The 23,624-nt window shown below is 45.5% G+C and overlaps 1 protein-coding gene across 4 annotated transcripts in view; it reads left to right on the plus strand.

Annotated features, from left to right (window-relative positions):
* Positions 1-23,365, plus strand: part of LOC112253773 (protein FAM131B) — a 39,053-nt gene extending 15,688 nt beyond the window's left edge. Inside the window, exons 2-8 of one of the 4 annotated variants that reach the window (XM_042305000.1) lie at positions 8,957-8,991; positions 13,258-13,363; positions 14,544-14,768; positions 15,140-15,280; positions 16,773-17,080; positions 17,492-17,761; positions 19,707-23,365. In XM_042305000.1, coding sequence (XP_042160934.1) covers positions 8,957-8,991; positions 13,258-13,363; positions 14,544-14,768; positions 15,140-15,280; positions 16,773-17,080; positions 17,492-17,761; positions 19,707-19,961 — 1,340 coding nt within the window. In that variant the 3' untranslated portion in view covers positions 19,962-23,365. Of the gene's footprint in view, positions 1-8,956; positions 8,992-12,059; positions 12,391-13,257; positions 13,364-14,543; positions 14,769-15,139; positions 15,281-16,772; positions 17,081-17,491; positions 17,762-19,706 lie in introns of those variants that run through there. The other 3 variants (XM_042305001.1, XM_024425753.2, XM_024425752.2) reach the window with 3 other exon arrangements.
* The last annotated feature ends 259 nt before the right edge of the window (positions 23,366-23,624 follow it).

Below are 23,624 nucleotides of genomic sequence, written 5' to 3' on the forward strand. Positions count from 1 at the left end.
TGAGATCATGTGACAGATCATGTGACACTTATATTGCACACAGGTGGACATCTGAAGGTAATTGGTTGAACCAGATCTTATTGAGGGGCTTCATAGCAAAAGGGTGAATTCATATGCCACTTTGGATTTGTGGATTTGTTTATAACTTTTTTGGACTGTTTCGGTAATGCGAATGTTTGTGTTGATCGTTGTGGGAATTGTGGTAAAATACATCATATCTAATAGAAAAAGCATAGATAAGTACAGATCCTAATCTCAGTTATCCAAGAGAAAATTACAAGAAAAATTACACTTCAGAATTTATGCGTCAAATGTCAGTTCCGTGAGAATGACGCATGTGTGTGTGTGAGCATACTCACTCCTCTTTTTTGGAGTGTGTGCTCTAGTGTGTGTGTGTGTGTGTGGGTGTGGTGTGTGGTGTGTGTGTGTGTATGGTGTGTGTGTGTGTGTGTGTGCAAACTCTCTCCTCTTTCTGAGGTGTGTGCTTTAGTGTGTGTGTTGTATGTGTATGTTGTCATGACGTTGGCCTGTTGGGGGAGGTTTATGACCCCTGTAAATACCTTTCCCCTTTTCTCTCTCTCTACTTTATAGAGTTGACTCTTGTAAAGACTTTGTAACATAGAGAGTCTGGTAACATCCAAAAGGTGGGAAACGGAACCATATTTCGGTAATCCAACCAGTTGAAAATATGCGTTGGTACTTAATGAATATGATCTCAGATCAGTTGTTGTCTGAGATATTACTACTAATGACAGGATGACATAAACTGTACCTTGGAAAGTCGACACATTCTAGATATCAGATTAAATGCTTGAATGCTTAAATATGAAACTATTTGTGAAAAGATTAAATGTAATTTTAGCTTCTTAAATGAGAGAACGGTGTGTCATAGAGAAACTCTGCTCACTCAGAGGCCCCGCCCAAGTGAACAGACATTGGTTGTAAACAATGAAACATACAAGAAAATTCAACTTTCTGTTCCGAGGACGTGAGGATGACAGTCCTACGTTAAAAGGGCTCAGAAAATAACCTAACGAAATTAGCATCGTGTTCAATGTGAAGGTGACTATCGACACACCGAAAGGATGAATTTCGACTATAACTCCAAGAATATAGCACGATCTTAAAAGTATGGCAACTTGGTATGAACTTTGAACTCTTATTCACTCCAGAAGTGATACCTCCTAGCCGTTGAGTTAGCAGCAGCCACTGTTGATTGTGGGCTAGGAAAGGACAGACGACATATGCAGTCTAACACACACAACAATACTACAACGTATCCAGTTTACCACCAAAGACATTCTTCAGAGGACAAGAGATCCCTGCTGGGCAACCCAGCCTTCCATCTACGGCAAACCTATTGAAGCGCAGCTCAGAGTAAATATTCCTTGCATTTTCCTTTTCCAAATGGGAGGTTATTTAGAATGCATAAGATTCTGTATTTACGATAGCATAGCTTTTCCCTTTGTTTCTCAGTCTTCCCGCTCTTTCATTCAAAACCCAACCCCCTTTCTTTGTGTAACCAGCCGGTATATCTGTTCTGTCCACCAGGGACGTTTTCCTTTATGACATAATTTGTAATCAATGTATGATCAATTCTGTGTAGATGTAATTCTGTGTGATTATTTAGGTATTTAGTAAATAAATAATTAAACCAAATTTTGTATTGCTAATTCAACTTGTTAGCCAGGGTTCGTGAAGATAACCAAGAATTTACAACTTTCAGATGAGAATGAATAAAGTGACGATTAAATATTGACTGCTACTGATGTAAAAGATTACTAGGTCTTTAAGAGTGTATTTGGAAGATAACAGCTCTATAAACATTATTTCGTGGTGCCCTGACTTTCTAGTTAATTACATTTACCTGATTAGCTTAAACAGGTAATATTAATTACAGAGAAATTATTTTATAGAATAGCATGTCATATCACTTCATCCGGCATAGCCAAAGACACAACAATGTATTCAGTGTGTATGTATAAACTGTGTGTGTGTGCATACTCACTCCTCTTTTTGAGGTGTGTCCTTTAGTGTGTGTATTGTATGTGTATGTATACAGTGTGTATGTATAAACTGTGTGTGTGCACGCATGCTTGACTGCCGCCAGCTTACTCCATTACACTGCTTTGTTTATGATATTTCGTTACTGAAAGGGATTCCCTGACATTGATTTGATTAAAAATGCTGACAGACAGACAGACAGATACGATTCACTCCACACTCTTAGAAGAAAAGGTGCTATCTAGAACCTTAAAGGGTTCTTCGACACTCCCCATAGGAGAACCCTTTGAAGAGCCCTTTTTGGTTTCAGGTAGAACCCCTTTGGTTCCAGTTACAACCCTTTTGGTTCCTTGTAGAACTCTTTCCACAGAGGGTTCTACATGGAACCCAAAAGGGTTCTACCTGGAACCAAAAAGGATTCTATCCGGAACCAAAAAGTGTCATCCTATGGGGACAGCTGAAGAACCCTTTTGGAACGCTTTTTTTCACAAGCACAGTGATTGGAGCATTGATTGGCTGAGGACTGAATCAACTGACACATAAACACAGTCAAGGTGAACGACTCAGTGAAGAACTACTTCAGTGAAAGTGTGTGTGTGTGTCATCTGGCCTTGCCAATGTGTCATCATTCTGTTGCTCAATTATGTGAGTGTCTCGGTGACGGTGTAGGGTGACAACCCTTGATCAGTGTGTTTGGGAGAAAAAGGCAGTGATTATGAGAGTGCCTGCGTGTGTGTGTGTGCGCGTGTATGAGAGTGGCCGAGTGTGGGCGCAGGGTGGTAGTCCTTGCTGGTGAACACAGTGACACAGTCTGAGAGTGAGTTATGAAACTGACACGCCATCTTGCCTTTAATGCTGACAGGAGAATATTATTATCAGATTGCTGTGTGTGTGTTGGCATGTGGACAACACTGCGACTGTCTATATCATTACCACTAACGACAGATAGAAGAAATAAAGCACAGTTATCTATTACAGAGCACCGTGCTTCACATTTGCTTTGAAGAATCAATTGGATTTACTGATATTGAGGGTGAACAAATAAAGTGTGACTTAAACCAGCAACCATTTGGTAGACTGAAGGCACTTCCATCTGTGACAAAAAGCTCCAGACAGACCACACCTTTCCCCACTTATCCCCCGATTGTACAGGCCTTTATTAGTTGAATCAGATGAATCGGGTTAGTGTAGGGCTGGAGAAAGAACTTGGTGACCACTGCTTAGTTCTTAGCCCAGGCTGTCAGTCATGGTAACCCATGCAAGGTCCTACAGGTGGTGGGGTTAATAACTAAGCTGGAGTAATGAGGCATGGCCTACCCTCTCATGACAGGTGTATGTATCATTGGAGGGTGGAGCAGAGGGAAGAAATTTTTTCAGGAACAGGCCATCCACCCGTATCTTTCTCTGTCTGACAGACTGGCTTTTACACTTTCACCCACAGCCTCCCCATACGCTCTCTTTGTACCATCTGGAGCTCTGGTGCTCAGCTGTTTCCCAGCCAAACTCTCTCACACACCAGCCCGCTACAAGTTTAGCCTGCCTCCCACGTGTCAACTAGCCTCACCACAGCTGTCACCACCAGCACCAGCCAACCAGAACAGAGACCCCACGTTCATATCCAGCTCTGCATCGCTTGTTTGCAGCAGGGCCTCTGAAATAAAAAGACAGATGATGCTCAAGCGCTTCTTCCCATGTCAGTGGGAGTTGTCAGGTCGCCGCCGGAGTCCGAGCTGCAGGGGCAGCTGCTGCAGATCTATGGTTATTCGTTTGGCATGGCCGCCATGCTCTGTCACCCCCCCCTCTCTTCCTCCTCTCTTGCTCCTCTCTTTCTCCTCTCTTCCTCCTCTCTTCCTCCTCCTCTCGTTCTCCTCTCTTTCTCCTCTCTTGCTCCTCGCTTCCTCCTCTCTTTCTCCTCTCTTCCTCTTCTCTTCCTCCTCCTCTCATTCTCCTCTCTTTCTTCTCTCTTCCTCATCTCTTCCTCTCTTCCTCATCCCCTTCACTGCCTCTCACTCTCCAGAGTGGCTGCGTCTTGGCTGGACCCGTCTCCTCCGTTGCCGCAGGGGGATATCTATCTAAAAAGAGAGCTGGGCTGGGTATAGGGGAGAGAGCTGGGCTGGGGATGGGGGAGAGAGCTGGGCTGGGGATGTGGGAGAGAGCTGGGCTGGGGATGGGGAGTGAGCTGGGCTGGGTATAGGGGAGAGAGCTGGGCTGGGGATGGGGGAGAGAGCTGGGCTGTGGATGGGGGAGAGAGCTGGGCTGGGGATGGGGGAGTGAGCTGGGCTGGGTATAGGGGAGAGAGCTGGGCTGGGTATGGGGAGAGAGCTGGGCTGGGGATGGGGAGTGAACTGGGCTGGGGATGGGGGAGTGAGCTGGGCTGGGTATGGGGGAGAGAGCTGGGCTGGGGATGGGGGAGTGAGCTGGGCTGGGGATGGGGGAGAGAGCTGGGCTGGGGATGGGGTAGTGAGCTGGGCTGGGTATGGGGGAGTGAGCTGGGCTGGGTATGGGGAGAGAGCTGGGCTGGGGATGGGGGAGTGAGCTGGGCTGGGTATGGGGGAGAGAGCTGGGCTGGGGATGGGGGAGTGAGCTGGGCTGGGGATGGGGGAGAGAGCTAGGCTGGGGATGGGGGAGAGAGCTGGGCTGGAGATGGGGGAGTGAGCTGGGCTGGGGATGGGGGAGAGAGCTTGGATGGGGATGGGGAGTGAGCTAGGCTGGGGATGGGGGAGAGAGCTGGGCTGGGGATGGGGAGAGAGCTGGCTCATCGCTCTGCTCTGGTCATGTGCTCCCTTGTTGTTGCTGTGGAGGCTCCTAAAGCTGCAGCAGTTACTCTTCATCAGAAAAGATGATGTATGTCGAGTAGCTGTTGTGTTGATTTGCTTTCCTTGCATCTTGTAGCTGACTAAAAATAGCGTTCAAATGCAGTTGTTCAAGGAATATTGTGCTGATTTGAAATATATGACCTCAGAATAAGACTCTTATCTGATCTGATGTTTGTGTGTGTATGTAAGTAAGCATTTCACTGTAAGGTTGTTGTATTGTGACAAATAAACCTGTTTGCACCTGGCGCACATGACAAATAAACTTTTGATTTGATGTGTGATGCCGTATTCATATGATATGTGTGTTTTTATTAGTGCATATCTATGTGTGTTTGTGTCTTTTAGCCACACAGAGGAAACCTGGGACACTCTATGACCCTAGAGAGAAAGAGACGGAGAGATACCCGCTAATTATCAAAATCCAGAAAAGAGACGTTAAATTCTATAATCACCTAAAAGGAAGCGATTCCCAAACCTTCCATAACAAAGCCATCACCTACAGAGAGATGAACCTGGAGAAGAGTCCCATAAGCAAGATGGTCCTGGGGCTCTGTTCACAAACACAAACACACCCCACAGAGCCACAGGACAGCAGCACAATTAGACCCAACCAAATCATGAGAAAACCAAAAGATAAATACTTGACACATTGGAAAGAATTAACAAAAAAACAGAGCAAACTAGAATGCTATTTGGCCCTAAACAGAGAGTACACAGTGGCAGAATACCTGACCACTGTGACTGACCCAAACAAAAGGAAAACTTTGACTATGTACAGACTCAGCGAGCTATTGCTATTGAGAAAGGCCGCCGTAGGCTGACCTGGCTCTCAAGAGAAGACAGGCTATGTGCTCACTGCCCACAAAATGAGGTAGAAACTGAGCTGCACTTCCTAACCTCCTGCTAAATGTATGACCATATTAGAGACACATATTTCTCTCAGATTACACACTTCCACAAAGAATTTGAAAACAAAACCAATTTTGATCAACTCCCATATCTACTGGGTGAAATACCACAGTGTGCCATCACAGCAGCAAGATTTATGACCTGTTGCCACAAGAAAAGGTCAACCAGTGAAGAACAAACACCATTGTAAATACAACCCATATTTATGCTTATTTATTTTCCCTTTTGTACTTTAACCATTTGCACATATTTACAACACTGTATACAGACATAATATGACATTTGTAATGTCTTTATGCTTTTTGAACTTCTGTATGTGTAATGTTTACTGTTCATTTCATTGTATATTTCACTTTGGTTTATTATCTACTTCACTTGCTTTGGAAACATCAACATGTGTTTCCCATGCCAATAAAGCCCCTTGAATTGAAATGAGATCTAGCCTGGTAGGCTGACTAACTGTGTGTCTCACACCTCAGCTGTGTCAGCCCCACAAGGTCAGCCTGGAAGACACTCAGACTGGCTGGAGGCCAGGGGGTCACACTACAGGAAACTCTAACAGGGTCATGATGGGGTCAGACAGACCTGACTTCATCTGTCAGCTTTAATCGCTGAAACTCTTTATTTATCCAGATGGAATAGGTGTAAATGGTGTGGCGGGAATCAGATGGAAGCAGGTGCTAACAGCTACTCAGTCAGCTGAGAGCCCTGTAGAGGAGTCAGGCAGGGCAGACAGACCTGACTAACAGCTACTCAGTCAGCTGAGAGCCCTGTAGAGGAGTCAGGCAGGGCAGACAGACCTGACTAACAGCTACTCAGTCAGCTGAGAGCCCTGTAGAGGAGTCAGGCAGGGCAGACAGACCTGACTAACAGCTACTCAGTCAGCTGAGAGCCCTGTAGAGGAGTCAGGCAGGGCAGACAGACCTGACTAACAGCTACTCAGTCAGCTGAGAGCCCTGTAGAGGAGTCAGGCAGGGCAGACAGACCTGACTAACAGCTACTCAGTCAGCTGAGAGCCCTGTAGAGGAGTCAGGCAGGGCAGACAGACCTGACTAACAGCTACTCTGTCAGCTGAGAGCCCTGTAGAGGAGTCAGGCAGGGCAGACAGACCTGACTAACAGCTACTCAGTCAGCTGAGAGCCCTGTAGAGGAGTCAGGCAGGGCAGACAGACCTGACTAACAGCTACTCAGTCAGCTGAGAGCCCTGTAGAGGAGTCAGGCAGGGGAGACAGACAGGAGGAGGCAGCGTGTTGGAATGTCCTCTCTGTAAAGCTAACACTACTCTACTGGTGGGTCGCTGGACATCAAGTAGCTCAGTGTATTAACTGACTGGTTTAATTCAATACTTCTACAGTCTGCAGATACAGCATTACACACACACACTGTACACACACTCAGTGTACACACACAGAGAAGCAAACCCCCCAGAGAGAGAGAAAAGGGGGAGACAAGGCCACAGACTCTGATAAAGAGAGCGAGCGCCCAGAGACGGCTGCTGTATTTAAACTCCATTACCACCAATGTCTCACTAATTAAACCTGTGTTTTAATTAGGATTTGGACAGCCAGGAAAAGAGGAGGGATAAAACAATTCATTATTCCAACATAATGTTGGGAATGTACTTGTAGGTTCTCTCAATCCCTTTGTCACCCCCAGGAAGGATTCACAGTGTGTGTGTGTGTGTGTGTGTGTGTGTGTGTGTGTGTGTGTGTGTGTGTATGTATGTGTGTTTTTATTTGCGGGTGTATGTTGAGTAGCAGTGTCCTGTGGTCAGTCAGTGAAGTGATGCTCTTCTCTCTAACACAGTTAGACAGTAATGATTAGCCTACTGTTTTATGACTGTTTAGTGTTACAGCCAGTCACACCTTATCCCCCTGACCATGCTTTTCCCTCTCTATTGGCCGTGTGAAGGAACTTGCATCTATTTACATTGCTAAAACAAATTCAAACGATTTATCTCTCCTCGTTTCTTCTTCTCTCTCTCTCTCTCTCTCTCTCTCTCTCTCTTTCTCTCTCTATTTCCCTCCCTCCCTCCCTCCCTCCCTCCCTCCCTCCCTCCCTCCCTCCCTCTCTCTCTCTCTCTCTCTCTATTTCCCTCCCTCCCCCTCCCTCCCTCCCTCTCTCTCTCTCTCTCTCTCTCTCTCTCTATTTCCCTCCCTCCCTCCCTCCCTCCCTCCCTCTCTCTCGCTCTCTCTCTCTATTTCCCTCCCTCCCTCCCTCCCTCCCTCCCTCCCTCCCCTCCCTCCCTCCCTCCCTCCCTCCCTCCCTCCCTCCCTCTCCTCTCTCTATTTCCCTCCCTCCCTCCCTCCCTCCCTCCCTCCCTCCCTCCCTCCCTCCCTCCCTCTATTTCCCTCTCTCTCTATTTCCCTCCCTCCCTCCCTCCCTCCCTCCCTCCCTCCCTCCCTCCCTCCCTCCCTCCCTCCCTCCCTCCCTCTCTCTCTCTCTCTCTCTCTATTTCCCTCCCTCCCTCCCTCCCTCTCTCTCTCTCTCTCTCTATTTCCCTCCCTCCCTCCCTCCCTCCCTCCCTCCCTCCCTCCCTCCCTCCCTCCCTCCCTCCCTCCCTCCCTCCCTCCCTCCCTCCCCCCCCTCTCTCTCTCTCTCTATTTCCCTCCCTCCCTCCCTCCCTCTCTCTCTCTCTCTCTCTATTTCCCTCCCTCCCTCCCTCCCTCCCTCCCTCCCTCCCTCCCTCCCTCCCTCCCTCCCTCCCTCCCTCCCTCCCTCCCTCCCTCCCTCCCTCCCTCTCTCTCTCTCTCCTCTCCCTCTCTCCCTCCCTCCCTCCCTCCCTCCCTCCCTCCCTCCCTCCCTCTCTCTCTCTCTCTCTCCCTCCCTCCCTCCCTCCCTCCCTCCCTCCCTCCCTCTCTCTCTCTCTCTATTTCCCTCCCTCCCTCCCTCCCCTCCTCTCTCTCTCTCTCTCTCTCTCTATTTCCCTCCCTCCCCCTCCCTCCCTCTCTCTATTTCCCTCCCTCCCCCCTCCCTCCCTCCTCTCTCTCTCTCTCTCTCTATTTCCCTCCCTCCCCCCTCCCTCCCCTCCTCTCTCTCTCTCTCTCTATTTCCCTCCCTCCCTCCCTCCCTCCCTCCCTCTCCTCTCCTATTTCCCTCCCTCCCTCCCTCCCTCCCTCCCTCCCTCCCTCCCTCCCTCCCTCCCTCCCTCTCTCTCTCTCTCTCTCTCTCTCTCTATTTCCCTCCCTCCCTCCCCCTCCCTCCCTCCCTCTCTCTCTGTGTTTTAGCGGCAGATGGAGTGCCAGTAAAGGATGGGGAACAGGTAAGCCTGACATTCAGGACTTTAACTATCACTCTTAATTCACACAGCTCAGCCACCCTGTTACACCCAATGGCTCCAGCAGTGGGGTTCTCACTATTCCACAAATGGGGATCTTGGTCCAAGATGGTGACCAACATCAACTTTAGCTCTCTACTACTGAAGCCATGAGTGCTACTGCATCTGCTTATAGAGTAGCTAGCTAGCGCACATGTTGCTGTTGGATTGCTAACTTCGTCTACACACAAAATGGCGTCTGTAGCTGGAAGGAGGACCAACCACTGTGGTTGGCTCATTGCTGTTGCTATGACGTCTGCTGCTTCTCTGTCACGCCTCAGTGCTGGCTCACTGTAGAACAGTAGGGGCATCACCCACCTCTCCTCCTCTCACTCCATCCCTCACTCCTCTCTTCTCAGATCCTTTCCTCTCCACTTCTCCTTTCAAGTCCTCTCTCCTCTCCTTCCTTTTGAGATACTGTTACTAAAATGATCTTCAGCACTTCTTGGATAATTTTCTGGCAGGAGAAAGAGGACCATTTAAATTGAAACTGAATGTACTGTACTGTGGATTGATTATGTATTTCTCCTGACACACTTGCCCTTCAAAAATGTAATTAAAAAAAAAAAAAGAGAGAGAGAAACATCTGTGTCAGAGAGAGACAGACAGACAGACAGAGAGAAACATCTGTGTCAGACAGACAGACAGACAGACAGACAGACAGACAGACAGACAGACAGACAGACAGACAGACAGACAGACAGACAGACAGACAGACAGACAGACAGACAGACAGACAGACAGACAGACAGACAGACAGACAGACAGAGTGTAACAATAAGAGAGAGAACATGAGAGCTAGGTTTTCTGGAGACTGAACACATCTGTAAGGGGACATGGCACCATGCCGTCCTGCTGGTTCTAAGGCCCCGGCTCTTGTATTGTCAGGAACAATTCAGCTGATACAGGACTCAGAGGTGGTGTGACAGACGCTGGTGCTTATCTAGACTGTCACCATCCCCCTTCTGTTAGCCTGCTCCTCAACCCTCTGTCTGTCTGTCTGTCTGTCTGTCTGTCTGTCTGTCTGTCTGTCTGTCTGTCTGTCTGTCTGTCTGTCTGTCTGTCTGTCTGTCTGTCTGTCTGTCTGTCTGTCTGTCTGTCTGTCTGTCTGTCTGTCTGTCTGTCTGTCTGTCTGTCTGTCTGTCTGCTGACACAGATCTCACCAGAGAGGACACTGACACTGCTACCATCAGCCAGCTTACATCAGTTATAACACGCACACACACACACACACACACACAGAGATCGCACGCACACACATGAACACATGTGCACACATTCATACACACACGTGCCTACACGCTTGCACACAGACACTTCTGTATCAGCCCCCCTCAACCCCCACTGGCATGGATAGTGCTCAGTGTTTGGTGTGTCAGATGTAACCAGAACAGAAGAGGAAATGAGAAGAGAGAGAGAATCCTTCAGTCATAACATATTCACTCTGCTATACTATGGAACTGATCTGGCTTTCAACTCCTCCCTTCTCTCTGTCGTTCTGGTCTTTGACTCTTCTCTATCTTTCTGTTCTTTGAATCTTCTCCTCTCAATCTTTCTGGTCTTTGACTCCTCTCTATCTTTATGTTCTTTGACTCTTCTCCTCCTCTGTCTTTCTGGGCTTTGTCTCCTCTCTATTTTTCTGGTCTTTGACTCTTCTCCTCCTCTGCCTTTCTGGATTTTGACTTCTCTCTCCTCCTCTATCTGTCTGGGCTTTGACTCTCCTCCTCTATCTTCTGGGATTTGACTCCTCTCCTCCTCTATCTTTCTGGGCTTTAACTTCTCTCCTCCTCTATATTTCTGGTCTTTGACTCCTCTATCTTTCTGGTCTTTGACTCCTCTCCTCCTCTATCTTTCTGGGCTTTGACTCATCTCCTCCTCTATCTTTCTGGTCTTTGTCTCCACTCCTCTTCTGTCCTTCTTGTCTTTGACTCCTCTATCTTTCTGGGCTTTGCCTTTCCCCCTCTATATTTCTGGTCTTTGTCTCTCCTCATCTATCTTTCTGATCTTTGACTCCTCTCCTTCTTTCTGGTCTTTGACTCCTCTATATCTTTCTGGTCTTTGTCTCTCCTCCTCTATCTTTCTGGCCTTTGTCTCCTCTCCTCCATCTTTCTGGCCTTTGTCTCTCCTCCTCTATCTTTCTGGCCTTTGTCTCCTCTCCTCCATCTTTCTGGCCTTTGTCTCTCCTCCTCTATCTTTCTGGCCTTTGTCTCCTCTCCTCCATCTTTCTGGCCTTTGTCTCTCCTCCTCTATCTTTCTGGTCTTTGCCTCTCCTCCTCTATCTGTCTGGGCTTTGACTCTCCTCCTCTATCTTTCTGGTCTTTGTCTCTCCTCCTCTATCTTTCTGGTCTTTGTCGCTCCTCTATCTTTCTGGTCTTTGTCTCTCCTCCTCCATCTTTCTGGTCTTTGTCACTCCTCCTCTATCTTTCTGGTCTGTCTCTCCTCCTCTATCTTTCTGGGCTTTGACTCCTCTCCTCCTCTATCTTTCTGGTCTTTGTCTCCTCTCCTCCTCTATCTTTCTGGTCTTTGTCTTTCCTCCTCCATCTTTCTGGTCTTTGTCTCTCCTCTATCTTTCTGGTCTTTGTCTCTCCTCTATCTTTCTGGTCTTTGTCTTTCCTTCTCCATCTTTCTGGTCTTTGTCTCTCCTCCTCTATCTTTCTGGTCTTTGTCTTTCCTTCTCCATCTTTCTGGTCTTTGTCTCTCCTCCTCTATCTTTCTGGTCTTTGTCTCTCTCTCCTCCTCTATCTTTCTGGTCTTTGCCTCTCCTCCTCTATCTTTCTGGTCTTTGACTCCTTTCTGTCTTTATGGTCTTTGTCTCTCCTCCTCTATCTTTCTGGTCTTTGTCTCCTCTCCTCTCTCTCTGGTCTTTGCCTCTCCTCCTCTATCTTTCTGGTCTTTGACTCCTTTCTGTCTTTATGGTCTTTGTCTCTCCTCCTCTATCTTTCTGGTCTTTGTCTCCTCTCCTCTCTCTTTCTGGTCTGTCTCTCCTCCTCTATCTTTTTGGTCTTTGACTCTTCTCTTCCTCTATCTTTTTGGCCTTTGAGTCTTCTCCTCTGTCTTTCTGGTAAAACCTTGTATTTGTCTCTTTGCGATCTTCTCCCTCTTTCCCTCTCCTATCCTTCTTTCTATTTCTGCATGTTGGTTATACTACTCTACCCCTGTCACTATCACTTCTTTCCTCCTCCTCTTTGTCTCCTCCCATTTCTTCCATGCATGTGTACGTCTTTCTCTCCTTGTCTCTTGTTCCTACTCTCTTCCTCTCTCCTGCTCCTTCTTTCCCCATCCCTCTCTCCTCCTATTTTTCTCCTTCAGCATGGATGTTCAGACTTTTCATGGGAAAGAATCAATGTAAGTGTTGTGACATCATTCCTTCATCTACCTTTATTTCTCTATCTATTTGTTTTGATTTATTTGATTGAACTCACCTTAGGTAACCTACTACTTCGTCCCCTCACTTCCCCTCCCATCTAGCTCTCTCTATAGAGTATCTAACTCTCTCTATACAGTTCCCCTCCCATCTAGCTCTCTCTATAGAGTATCTAACTCTCTCTATACAGTTCCCCTCCCATCTAGCTCTCTCTATAGAGTATCTAACTCTCTCTATACAGTTCCCCTCCCATCTAGCTCTCTCTATAGAGTATCTAACTCTCTCTATACAGTTCCCCTCCCATCTAGCTCTCTCTATAGAGTATCTAACTCTCTCTATACAGTTCCCCTCCCATCTAGCTCTCTCTATAGAGTATCTAACTCTCTCTATACAGTTCCCCTCCCATCTAGCTCTCTCTATAGAGTATCTAACTCTCTCTATACAGTTCCCCTCCCATCTAGCTCTCTCTATAGAGTATCTAACTCTCTCTATACAGTTCCCCTCCCATCTAACTCTCTCTATACACTCTCTCAATGTAGTAGTGCACTGTGCACTGTAGTGACCACAGCAAACAATCAACCAGTGTGAATGTGCACTATGTTTTTATTGATTGCAGATTATAAAACACAACACTCCCCATAATGCACTTCAGCACGAAGTTGTTCGAACAACAACCTTGGGAAATTAAGATTTTTTTTTGTCAAATGATGACATTGTTTCTTTTTGACGCTGTATTAACCCAATATCTACCTAACTTCTCCTCTCACCTACCCTCTGAACTCTGTGTGCTTCTGTGGCACACATCTCTTCCTCCATCTCTCTGTCATCCTCTTCCCTCGCTCCTCTAGCTGTCTATGGAAGACACCACGTCCATCCTGCCTCGTCTGAAGAGGAACAACTCCAATAACTATGGGATCGGTGCTCTGGCTAAGTCCTCACTGACAGGTGTGTCAGGTGTGTGTCTGTCCTGTAACTGGTAAACTGACCCCATGTCAGCTCCCGCCTGGACAGGCGCTGGAGCCAACATGGCCCCAGAGTGGGTTCCCCTGATTCACTTCCTCTCTCCATAATGATAATACTCGTCAATGGCTGACCCCCCAGTCATTGGTGGAATAACACTTAAACCTAACAACAACCCTATAAAAAAATACACTACCCACAGTACATTGTTATGTGGCTTGTTGAGTTAACAAGAGGTGAGTGGGAGGTGTAGTTGTTTGTCTGTTAAGTGGTTGTGAAGCCGCGTTGACCTACTCTAGTGTCTGTGTGATGTGTCTACTGTCTCTGAGTGTAGTCTGAGTTTGTGTCTGTGTGTTACAGTGTGTATAATTGTGTAATGTGCATTGTGCACTGCGCAGTGTGGTGCAGTTGTAATGTACAGTGAAGTGTATTGGAATGTAGTGAACTGCTAACTCATCATATATTGACTTGGACACATTAATTACTGAGCAAAGCCATAATGTAACCAGCAGACAGAATACAGACCGTCATGGCGGAACATGATTTCTAAAGTAGAGTGTCTTCCACAGTGCACTGCATGCATCAGCTGAGGATGTCTTAACAGACACTGCAGGGGGAGTGGGGTTTCTGCTTAGCCAGTGCAGGCAGCTTAGCAGAGGTGTGAAAGCTATCATGTCAACAAGCCAACCTCTCATTACTGACACCCCTCTGGCCATCTCACCCCAATTAACCTCCTCTGTCCCATGATGCACCTCTCCCAGAGCAGACGTATCCATTTGCTCCTCCCTCTCCCCCATCATCCTCCTCGGTTCCACGCGTCATCTCATCTACATTATAAGCATCTCCTCCCGATTCATTTAGCCATGAATCTAAAGCATGTTCATTAAGCCGCTCATTTAACCACTCATCCAGAGGCCCTTATCAGCACCAGCTAAATACTGACAGTATCAGACAGACCTAAATGTGGAATAATAACATAATATCTCATCTGTTTCCTTCCCCCTCTCTCTCCAACCTGATGCCTGTCTCCTAACTCCCCCAAACTCCACATTCACCCCTTCTCTAAACCCCTTAATATCCCTCCAACTCTCCCTTAATCCACTGTCACCCTTCTAACCCTCCCCAATACCCGCATCAATCCCTACATCCCTCTTCACTTCTCCCCCTTCCCCAGGTGTGAATCGCTCCATGAAGGACAAGGTGACCAAGCCTACATCCATGGCCCAAGGCCGGATGGCACACATGATCGAGTGGCAGAACTGGGACATGTCTGTGGTGGGCCCGGGGGGTGTCTCTGTCCCACGTAAGTCCACAGCAGAGCAGGAGATGGAGAGACGGTTGGAGAGCGACGCCTACAGCGACCTCAGCGACGGGGAGAAGGAGGCTCGCTTCACCGCAGGTCAGAGGGGGGAGGGGAATTTATCACTGTGAGAGGAGACAGAAGCAATAGGAGTGGTTGATGCTGATTTATACAACCAGAGTGGTGTTCAGAGGAAACCCTCACAAAATGAAGCCTTTAGGAAAAAGGGTTCTCATGTGTTGAACGCCACATCATAAACAGACTGTTTATAGGTCAACTAATCAGCATGGCATAACACCAGCCAAAGATGTCAAAATTGGCCTAGGCAGAGCATAACCATAGATATTAAATAGACTACATATTACATCTTTATTTAAATTAGCCATAGATATTAAATCATTAAGGTGCTGAGGGAAGGCAGCAGCCAACTGAGCCGTTACAATGACCCTGACTTACCCTCTGCACTCCAGGTATCCTGCAGCAGTTTGCCATCTCCCAGGCAACGCTCATGGCCTGGACCTCCATGGATGGAGAGAGCCTGAGGTCAGGGTCCAACCAGGGCAGTGTGGCCCACCTCAGCGAGGTTAACCAGGAGAGCATCACCAGCCGAGGTAAGGGACTACAAATATGGCATCTAAACCAGCATGTATCAGCCGAGATAAGGGACTACAAATATGACCTCTAAACAACCATATGTCAGTCGAGGTAAAGGACTATAAATATGGCCTCTAAACCAGCATGTCAGTCGAGGTAAGGGACTAAAAATATGCTTGACAAACTATAGTAGCACAAATCAACTAGGGCAACCAAGTTTAAGGGATAGTTTAAGGAGCTAAATAGGATCCTGCACTGCGGAACCTTGTCTAAAATGTGCAGACAAACACGTTTCTGCATAGGCTTGAGGTCAGGCAAAGCTGGAGTGTAGTGTGTGGGCTACATTATGCGTCGTTTTGCTCAGTAACGAAGGCATCTTATTCCGTCTCAGCCTGGAGGGTTAACTCTGTGCTAATTTCAGATTCGCAAACACAGCCTGGGGGAATGCAAGACCAGGGATTTCAACTGTATAAATAGTCCACTTGGTCATTATTATTCCACATCGCTGTGCTGTCCGTTACAGTGCTCCTGTATTTCTCCTTCTCATGCAAAGAGGCGTTCAGACATGGAGACATGTTGAAATCAGAAGGTGGTTTTCTCCCTGTGGTTTGTTATTGAGAGATAACAAATGGCCTTGAGGCTGTGTGATGATCATTAGTTGAATCACAACTTCATGTAATTATATTGCCTGAAGTCAAATAACCGTAGAATGTTAGTATTAAACATGATTTGGCTGTCTCTGGATGTATTTTGACAGTTTTGAGTCATCATTAAAGTGATATGATGTGAGGTTGCCGGCATGATGCTTGCTAACACTTAGCACCGCCATATCAACTCAGATCATGTATATACATCATTCCTCTATCTGAAACTTCTTAGGCCAATGTCACAAAGACGTGTCTGCGAATAAGTGTGATTTACCTCATCCTTTTGTGTTTGACAGCCTTTTTGTATATAACAGCATTGGCAACACACAAAGTGATATATTCTTCCATTTATTTTCCTCCTTCGCACAAAATGGCTACCATACTTCAAAAGTTTTAATGTTGTTATCAGTCAGTGGGGGATATTAGTCGCCTTGTTCATCCGTAACAAAACCAGATTGGAATATGAGATGGCAAAAACTACCATGACTTTCCCTTATTCATATCAGCCGTGCTATTGGCTGAATTATATTTCATTTTAATGCAGGGCAATGGCTATACAGAATCATAATGCTGATGTATTGGACTACTCGGTGTAGCTACACTTGGTGTCTGTCTGGGGATTGTTCAAGTAAAGTCATTTTCTCAATTATACATTTGGGTCTGAGAGGGTTGGGGTGTCCCCCAGGGATATCACATGATTCCTCTTCAGGTTTCCTCAGTCGGGAAAAGGCTGATGTCAGCATTGTAGATTTATTTGCAGTTTGATGTCCATGAGGTCCAATGTAGTGCATCCGTCAAGGACAACCAACCGTTTATCCCGCCTCTTCACTCTTCTGTTTTCTCGTTCTTTTCATCCTCTCAGACCAGATATTGCACCACTCTTCTGCGGACATGTGGCCCAACACCTATGTTGCCCAGGGCCTCTACTGCCTCTCCTCCTCTGACGCCTGGGAGCCAATCAGCAACGAGCCCTCCGGAGTGGCCTCTCCCGCTGCTGGCTCCTACGTGATGCAGCAGGGCGGGACTTCCTGTGATGGGTATGATGGGAACGCGTTGCAGCAGCAGCAACAGCAGTTCAACCTACAGCAGCAGAGTCAGCTCCAGCAGCTGCAGCAGCTACAACAGATACAGCACTACCAGCAACAGCAGCTCCTGTATCAGCAACAACAGGTGAGGAAAAACAACAGTCTAAAATGAGAGGAAAGCATGAACAATTTATTTCCATGGATAGACAATATTCATTCATGGTGTAGTCGGGCAGCTGACATTTTGTTTTTTAGTGTTTTTCTCTTTTTTCTCTGGGGTATTTTGATCGAGACAAGAATACTGAATTCGGCTTTTGATATGGTAATATCGTCAGAGATTCATTATTGTATCTCGCTTCTTAGTAGAACACAGTTACCCTGTCCCTTTCAATTCAACATTACGCTCAAAGGAAGAAACCCTTCACCACAGATTTAGGATCATATTTCCAGATTCTTTACCATTAGGGGGATAAACAAATATCTGATCCTATATCAGTGGTGAAGGGGAACCTCTACCTACCTCCAGCTCCTCATTTTCTTGTCTTTCTCTCCACAGTCTCTGGAGCAAAGGCTGCACAGCGCCAACCACTCGTTGCAAGCCACGCCCAACAGCACCATCCATAGCCTTGCCCCTGCCACCCACGCCCCATTGGTGGACCTGTGGGGGGCGGGCCAGACAGGGTCCTATCACACTGATATTGGAGGGTACAACATAGGCGTGGCAGCGGTGGTGGAGGCGGCTCTGAATGTTCCGTCTGGGGATGAGGGGGCGGGGACAGAACATTCCCCTCTGCTGGAGCAGCAAGAGGAGGAAGATGAACTGAAGGTGAGCTCATATTAGGTCACAGGGTTATCAGGGCCCAGTTTAAAAAAAAAATATCTATCTGGACTTCGCCTATCGGATAGGATTAAATGCATAGAAATAAAATAAATAGAACGGGAGTCCACATTCAAGACAAGGATTCATCCATTCTATTCATTATATTTCTATGCATTTAATCCAGATCGATGATTTTTGAAAACTGCAGAGAGGTATATCCTTGATGCTTTAATATACAGTACCAGTCAAAAGTTTGGACACACCTACTCATTCCAGGGGTTTTCTTTATTTTTACTATTTTCTACATTGTAGAATAATAGTGAAGACATCAAAATTATGAAATAACACATATGGAATCATGTAGTAACCAAAAACGTGTTAAACAAATCAAAATATATTTTATATTTCAGATTCTTCAAAGTAGCAACCTTTTGCCTTGTTGACAGCTTTGCACACTCTTGGCATTCTCTCAACAAGCTTCATTAGGTAGTCACCTGGAATGCATTTCAATTAACAGGTGTGCCTTGTTAAAAGTTCATTTGTGGAAATTCTTTCCTTCTTAATGCATTTGAGCCAATCAGTTGTGTTGTGACAAGGTAGGGTGGGTATACAGAAGATAGCCCTATCTGGTAAAAGACCAAGTCCATATTATGGAGAGAAAAGCTCAAATAAGCAAAAATAAATGACAGTCAATCATTCCTTTAAATATGGTCAGTCAATCCGGAAATTTGAACGTTTCATCAAGTGCAGCCGCAAAAACCATCAAGCGCTATGATGAAACTGGCTCTCATGAGGACCTCCACAGGAAAGGAAGACCGAGAGTTACCTCTGCTGCAGAGGATAAGTTCATTAGAGTTACCAGCATCAGAAATTGCATCCCAAATAAATGCTTCACAGAGTTCAAGTAACAGACACATCTCAACATCAACTGTTCAGAGGAGACTCCGTGAATCAGGCCTTCATGGTCGAATTTTTGCAATAAAAAAAGGACACCAATAATAAGAAGAGTCTTGCTTGGGCCAAGAAACACGAGCAATGGACATTAGACCAGTGGAAATCTGTCCTTTTGGTCTGATGAGTCCAAATTTGAGATTTTTGGTTCCAACCATGTTCCAACCGTGTCTTTGTGAGACGCAGAGTAGTTGAACGGATGATCTCCGCATGTGTGGTTCCCACCGTGATGCATGGAGGCAGAGGTGTGATGGTGTGCTTTGCTGGTGGCACTGTCAGTGATTTATTTAGAATTCAAGGCACAAGTAACCAGCATGGCTACCACAGCATTCTGCAGCGATACGCCATCCCATCTGGTTCACGCTTAGTGGGACTATCATTTGTTTTTCAACAGGACAATGACCCAACACATTTCCAGGCTGTGTAATGGCTATTTGACCAAAAATGAGAGTGATGGAGATGACCTAGCCTCCACAATCACCAGACCTCAACCCAATTGAGATGGTTTGGGATGAGTTGGACCACAGAGTGAAGGAAAAACGGTCAACAAGTGCTCAGCATATGTGGGAACTCTTTCAAGACGGTTGAAAAAGCATTCAAGGTGAAGCTGGTTGAGAGAATGCCAAGAGTGTGCAAAGCTGTCATCAAGGCAAAGGGTGGCTACTTTGAATAATCTAAAATCTAAAATCCATCTACACATTTTTGGTTACTGCGTGATTCCATATGTGTTATTTCATAGTTTTAATGTCTTCACTATTATTCTACAATGTAGAAAATAGTCAAAAATAAAGAAAAACCATTGAATGAGTAGGTGTGTCCAAACTTTTGACTGGTACTATATGACAGAGAGACATTTCCATCTGAACTCGTGAATACACCCTTGCTTTCTCCTCTCCATGGTCAGAGAATCATGTGGTATCTGTTATATTCAAAAAGTTTCTCTCTGAATGTTCTGTAAGTGTCATCCCCTGACCAAGCCCCTGCTCTGTCCCCTGAACAGGACGAGGAGGTGACACTCTGCATGGAGCCGGAGTCTGCCACTCTAACACAGAGAGATGAAGCCGTCACCTCCGGGGGCAGTAGTCCTGGGCAACGTAGTCCTGGGCAACGTAGTCCGGGGCGCAGTAGTCCAGGGCAACCAGCACAGCAAATCACAGAGCGGAAGGCCTCTGATGTCAGCTGTGGAGGCATCCAGATTCTGGAGGAGAAGGAAGAGAAGCAAGGGTCTGCTGTTGCTGCCATGGCAACCAACTGATTGACAGATTGCCCTGAGAGACGTGACAGACTGACCCTCAGCGTCAGGAATGACTGATCCTAATAATGAAATATTTATCAATAAATCTGTTCCTTTTCAGGTATCAAACACATTTTTGATGGGATATAAACTCTTGTGACCACTGAAGAGCAGAGGAGGAAGATTTGGAAACGGACTCACGCAGGGACAACAGCTGGTCCAACGGACAACTTGTTTTTGGAAGCCTTACATTCCCAGAGAGAAGGAGGAGGGAGGGATGAATAGAGGGAGGGAGAAAAGACTGAGCGAGAAAAAGGAGGTATGAGGGGATGATAAAAAGAAGAGGAGCAGCTGAGATTGAGACATTTGTATGAGGAAGAGGAAACGGAGGAGGAGGGAATTGAAACATGCATGCTTTTTAAACAAACGACTTTATCCAGTCCAAGGTCAAATATGATAATGATCATTAAATCTATAGTAATAAAACGTTATCATGACAACAATGATTTTCTAACAAAGAAAACAATCATGACAACACAAAAATCTATGTATAAGTGAATGATAAAAGAATATATATCAAAATCACTGTTTTTACAACCCTATCTCTCAATGGGAGAACTACTCTGTTTACAGCTTACACTCAACACATCATATAGAATAATGTCAACCCCATAACTTGAAGAATAGAAACACTCACACGTTATACCCTCTCCTCTTATGTCATTCACATCTAGCATCCACAACACTTATAGAACTAACTGCACGAATACAGAGCAACTTTAGTATGTTGAGTTCATCATAACCCCCTAAAAATTACACCTATTCAATTATCCCCAAAAATGATTTAAATCCAAATTGGCTCTCTGCAACCTAACCACTGCAGTGAAATCTACTTGAACCCTCCTAACACAGTTAGAAAGACAACAACGTTACTATGTTGCTGTGTTCTCCAGATGTCCAAGGCACATAAAGGCTGCAGGCCTGTTGGCCACACACACAGCACTGCACAGTTAAAGGAATGTACTATACAGTAAGATAGTGTGCTTCCTACTCTGTCTTTCCATATGTTTCTTCAGAATACTATGGAGTACCTGTCCTATAGTGAACTGTATAGACTATGCACTGAACCTAGGACACGGCTGGCCAGAGAAGACTCAGGGCATGGAGCTCCTTGTAGTCTGCTTGACTGTGCATCATGACTGACAGGTCCGTGTCATGGAGTGAATGGTGAAGAGACAGAGCTGTAGTAGTGAATCCCTTTGCACTGATGCCATCCAACAGATCAGAGGCTGCCTTTGGACTCTGTCACACGTCAATGTCCTTGATTACTGTTCAGAAAGAGCTCTTAGCATCACCAAGAACCAAAACAGAACCACTAGACGAGATGGATTCTGAGCTGTTGTTCCAGGTTCCAAACTAGAGATGGCTGGAGGAAGAGGGAGTGCTCTGGAATGTTTTGGTACCAACAGAAAGAGGTAGAGATGTGCTTCTGTTTTAACCCAGATTATTGTTTTGATGTCAGCTCTTGGGGACAATACCAAGCTTTTCTTTGTGGAGAAAAGATGAGGAGCAAATGTTTCTCTGAAAGGTGTAGGTTAGAGCTGTTTGAATTGGGTGCTGATTCTTAGAAGGGAAAAAACACATCTTCAAAATTGTAACTAATTAATGAGGAGCCAAACACAGGTCTCCTAAACGGCTTGTGGCCACGACTGTCATATAGATGTAAATACTAATGAGAGAGGATATAAACCATCTCTCACAGTCCCCACTGCAACAGTTTCTTTATTTTCTACACGTCTCAGTCCCAGCTCTTTTCTTTGGGAATCTTCCTGAGCTCCCAAATTAAGCGTATTGCGTTTAGATTTGTTTCTATCACCACACAAGTAAAAGGAAAAGGATAGTGGAATGTCAACATTGTAAATAGTGTGAACGTTAAAATATTGGATATCGGAATATTGCTTTAAAATAATGCAAAGGACCTAATTTGACTGGGTCTAAGGAGAACATTGAAGTAAATCAGGGAATAGAACTGAATACTAGAACCAAACACTAGAACCGAACAGAACCGGTATCTTCCTGCTCATGGTGACTACAGCGATGGAGCAGAACTCTGCCTGAGTCGAGTGTGACGTTTGAGTTAGCGTGTGTATTTCCTGAAGAGGAAAGTGTGTATCCCAACGGAGGAATGGTAGTGAAGTTCAGAGACATGATAGAATAGTGGAATTTTGGAGATACTGGTCTGGAATATCTGTGCATGTGTCACTAATAAAAACAACAACAATAGCAGTTATTATTAGTAGTAGTATTCTTATTAATATTATTCTTATTAATATTATTATTAATATTACTATTATTTGATGGAGAACAACCTTCTCCTTTCACTCTGTGTGAAAAAAAAATTAAGATAGATAAAAGGTTTAATGACTTGAATTCATTCATTTATTGATTGATTATTTATGCAATATTGGGACAATGTTTATTTTTCTACTGAATGATTGACACGTCCTCCAGTATAAGACAGAATATGTGTGGTTGATGTAGAGCAGTTTCGTGTTGGTTGGGGCTCTCTCTGATCGGACAAACAGACAGTGAAAACTTCTGGAGGGCTACAATGTGGCCACAATTAATTGTAATCAGTTGTGTTAAAGCTGGGCTGGAACAAAACCCTGCACACACTGACTGCATCCCTCCAGGACAAGGGCTAGGGTTAAGGTTACCCACCTCTTCCCTGGAGCTGTCCATCATGAAACACACAATGATGTCATTTATATAGTCATAACCAGTCATGAAGATTCATGTCACAGCTGCCATGATCACCCAGGCAATGACAACGCAACCTCAACCACACAACTTCCTTTAGGCTACTAGTCATAAGTGTCCATCAGCTGTCATGACACGTATGACGTGTCTGCAAGACAGGATGCATATTGATGTTAGAACTAACCAAGGCTAGGAGTCTATCCTGACCACATCACCTGACCAGGATAGACTAAGCACCCCTACTTCTAACAGATGGTTCTGGTGAGCTGCAACCTTGTGGTGTTCTTCAGTTTATGTTATGCATTAGCCTTCACCTGTCTGCCTCAGACTGGCTCTGAGAGCTACAACCTACAGGATGTCTTTACCCAACCACTCTTATTCATTTATTTATTTAATGATTATTTGGGGGGAGGAATAACATGACAGCCTGTACATAGTTTATTATTTATTGTAGGTAAGTCTTTTTGAAGCAGTATTGTTCTGTGTGTTGTCCTTGGGACTTTCTGTAGTGATAGACCTTTGACCCCAGAGAGATTGTTCTGCTTCATTGAAAGCACCAACATGGACCCAGAGAATGATACTACTTCAACAAAGATATTTTACAGATTCTTTTGACGATTAAGAACTTAATGAATTAATAAACTAATAACAAGACGCCAAATGTATTTCCTTGGAAGTTCCGGTTTATCGATTGTCTTTGTTGATTGATTGACTGATTGATTTCCAGTTAATTTCTTGTTATATATGATTCTACTGCCATCTTTCAATATGTAACTTTTTGCCTTTCTAGCCCTTACTCTCTCTTTGTACCTGTTCTGTATATTTGTGTCTCTGTTTGTCTGAGTCTGTCTGTCCATGTAGTTGTCTGTTTTCTTGTTGGAAGAATCACTGCCTGAAAACATTGTTTAAAAAAATCGGACAGAT

The sequence above is a fragment of the Oncorhynchus tshawytscha genome, linkage group LG23 (genome assembly GCF_018296145.1).
Source record: "Oncorhynchus tshawytscha isolate Ot180627B linkage group LG23, Otsh_v2.0, whole genome shotgun sequence".
In the NCBI taxonomy this organism is placed as follows: domain Eukaryota; kingdom Metazoa; phylum Chordata; class Actinopteri; order Salmoniformes; family Salmonidae; genus Oncorhynchus; species Oncorhynchus tshawytscha.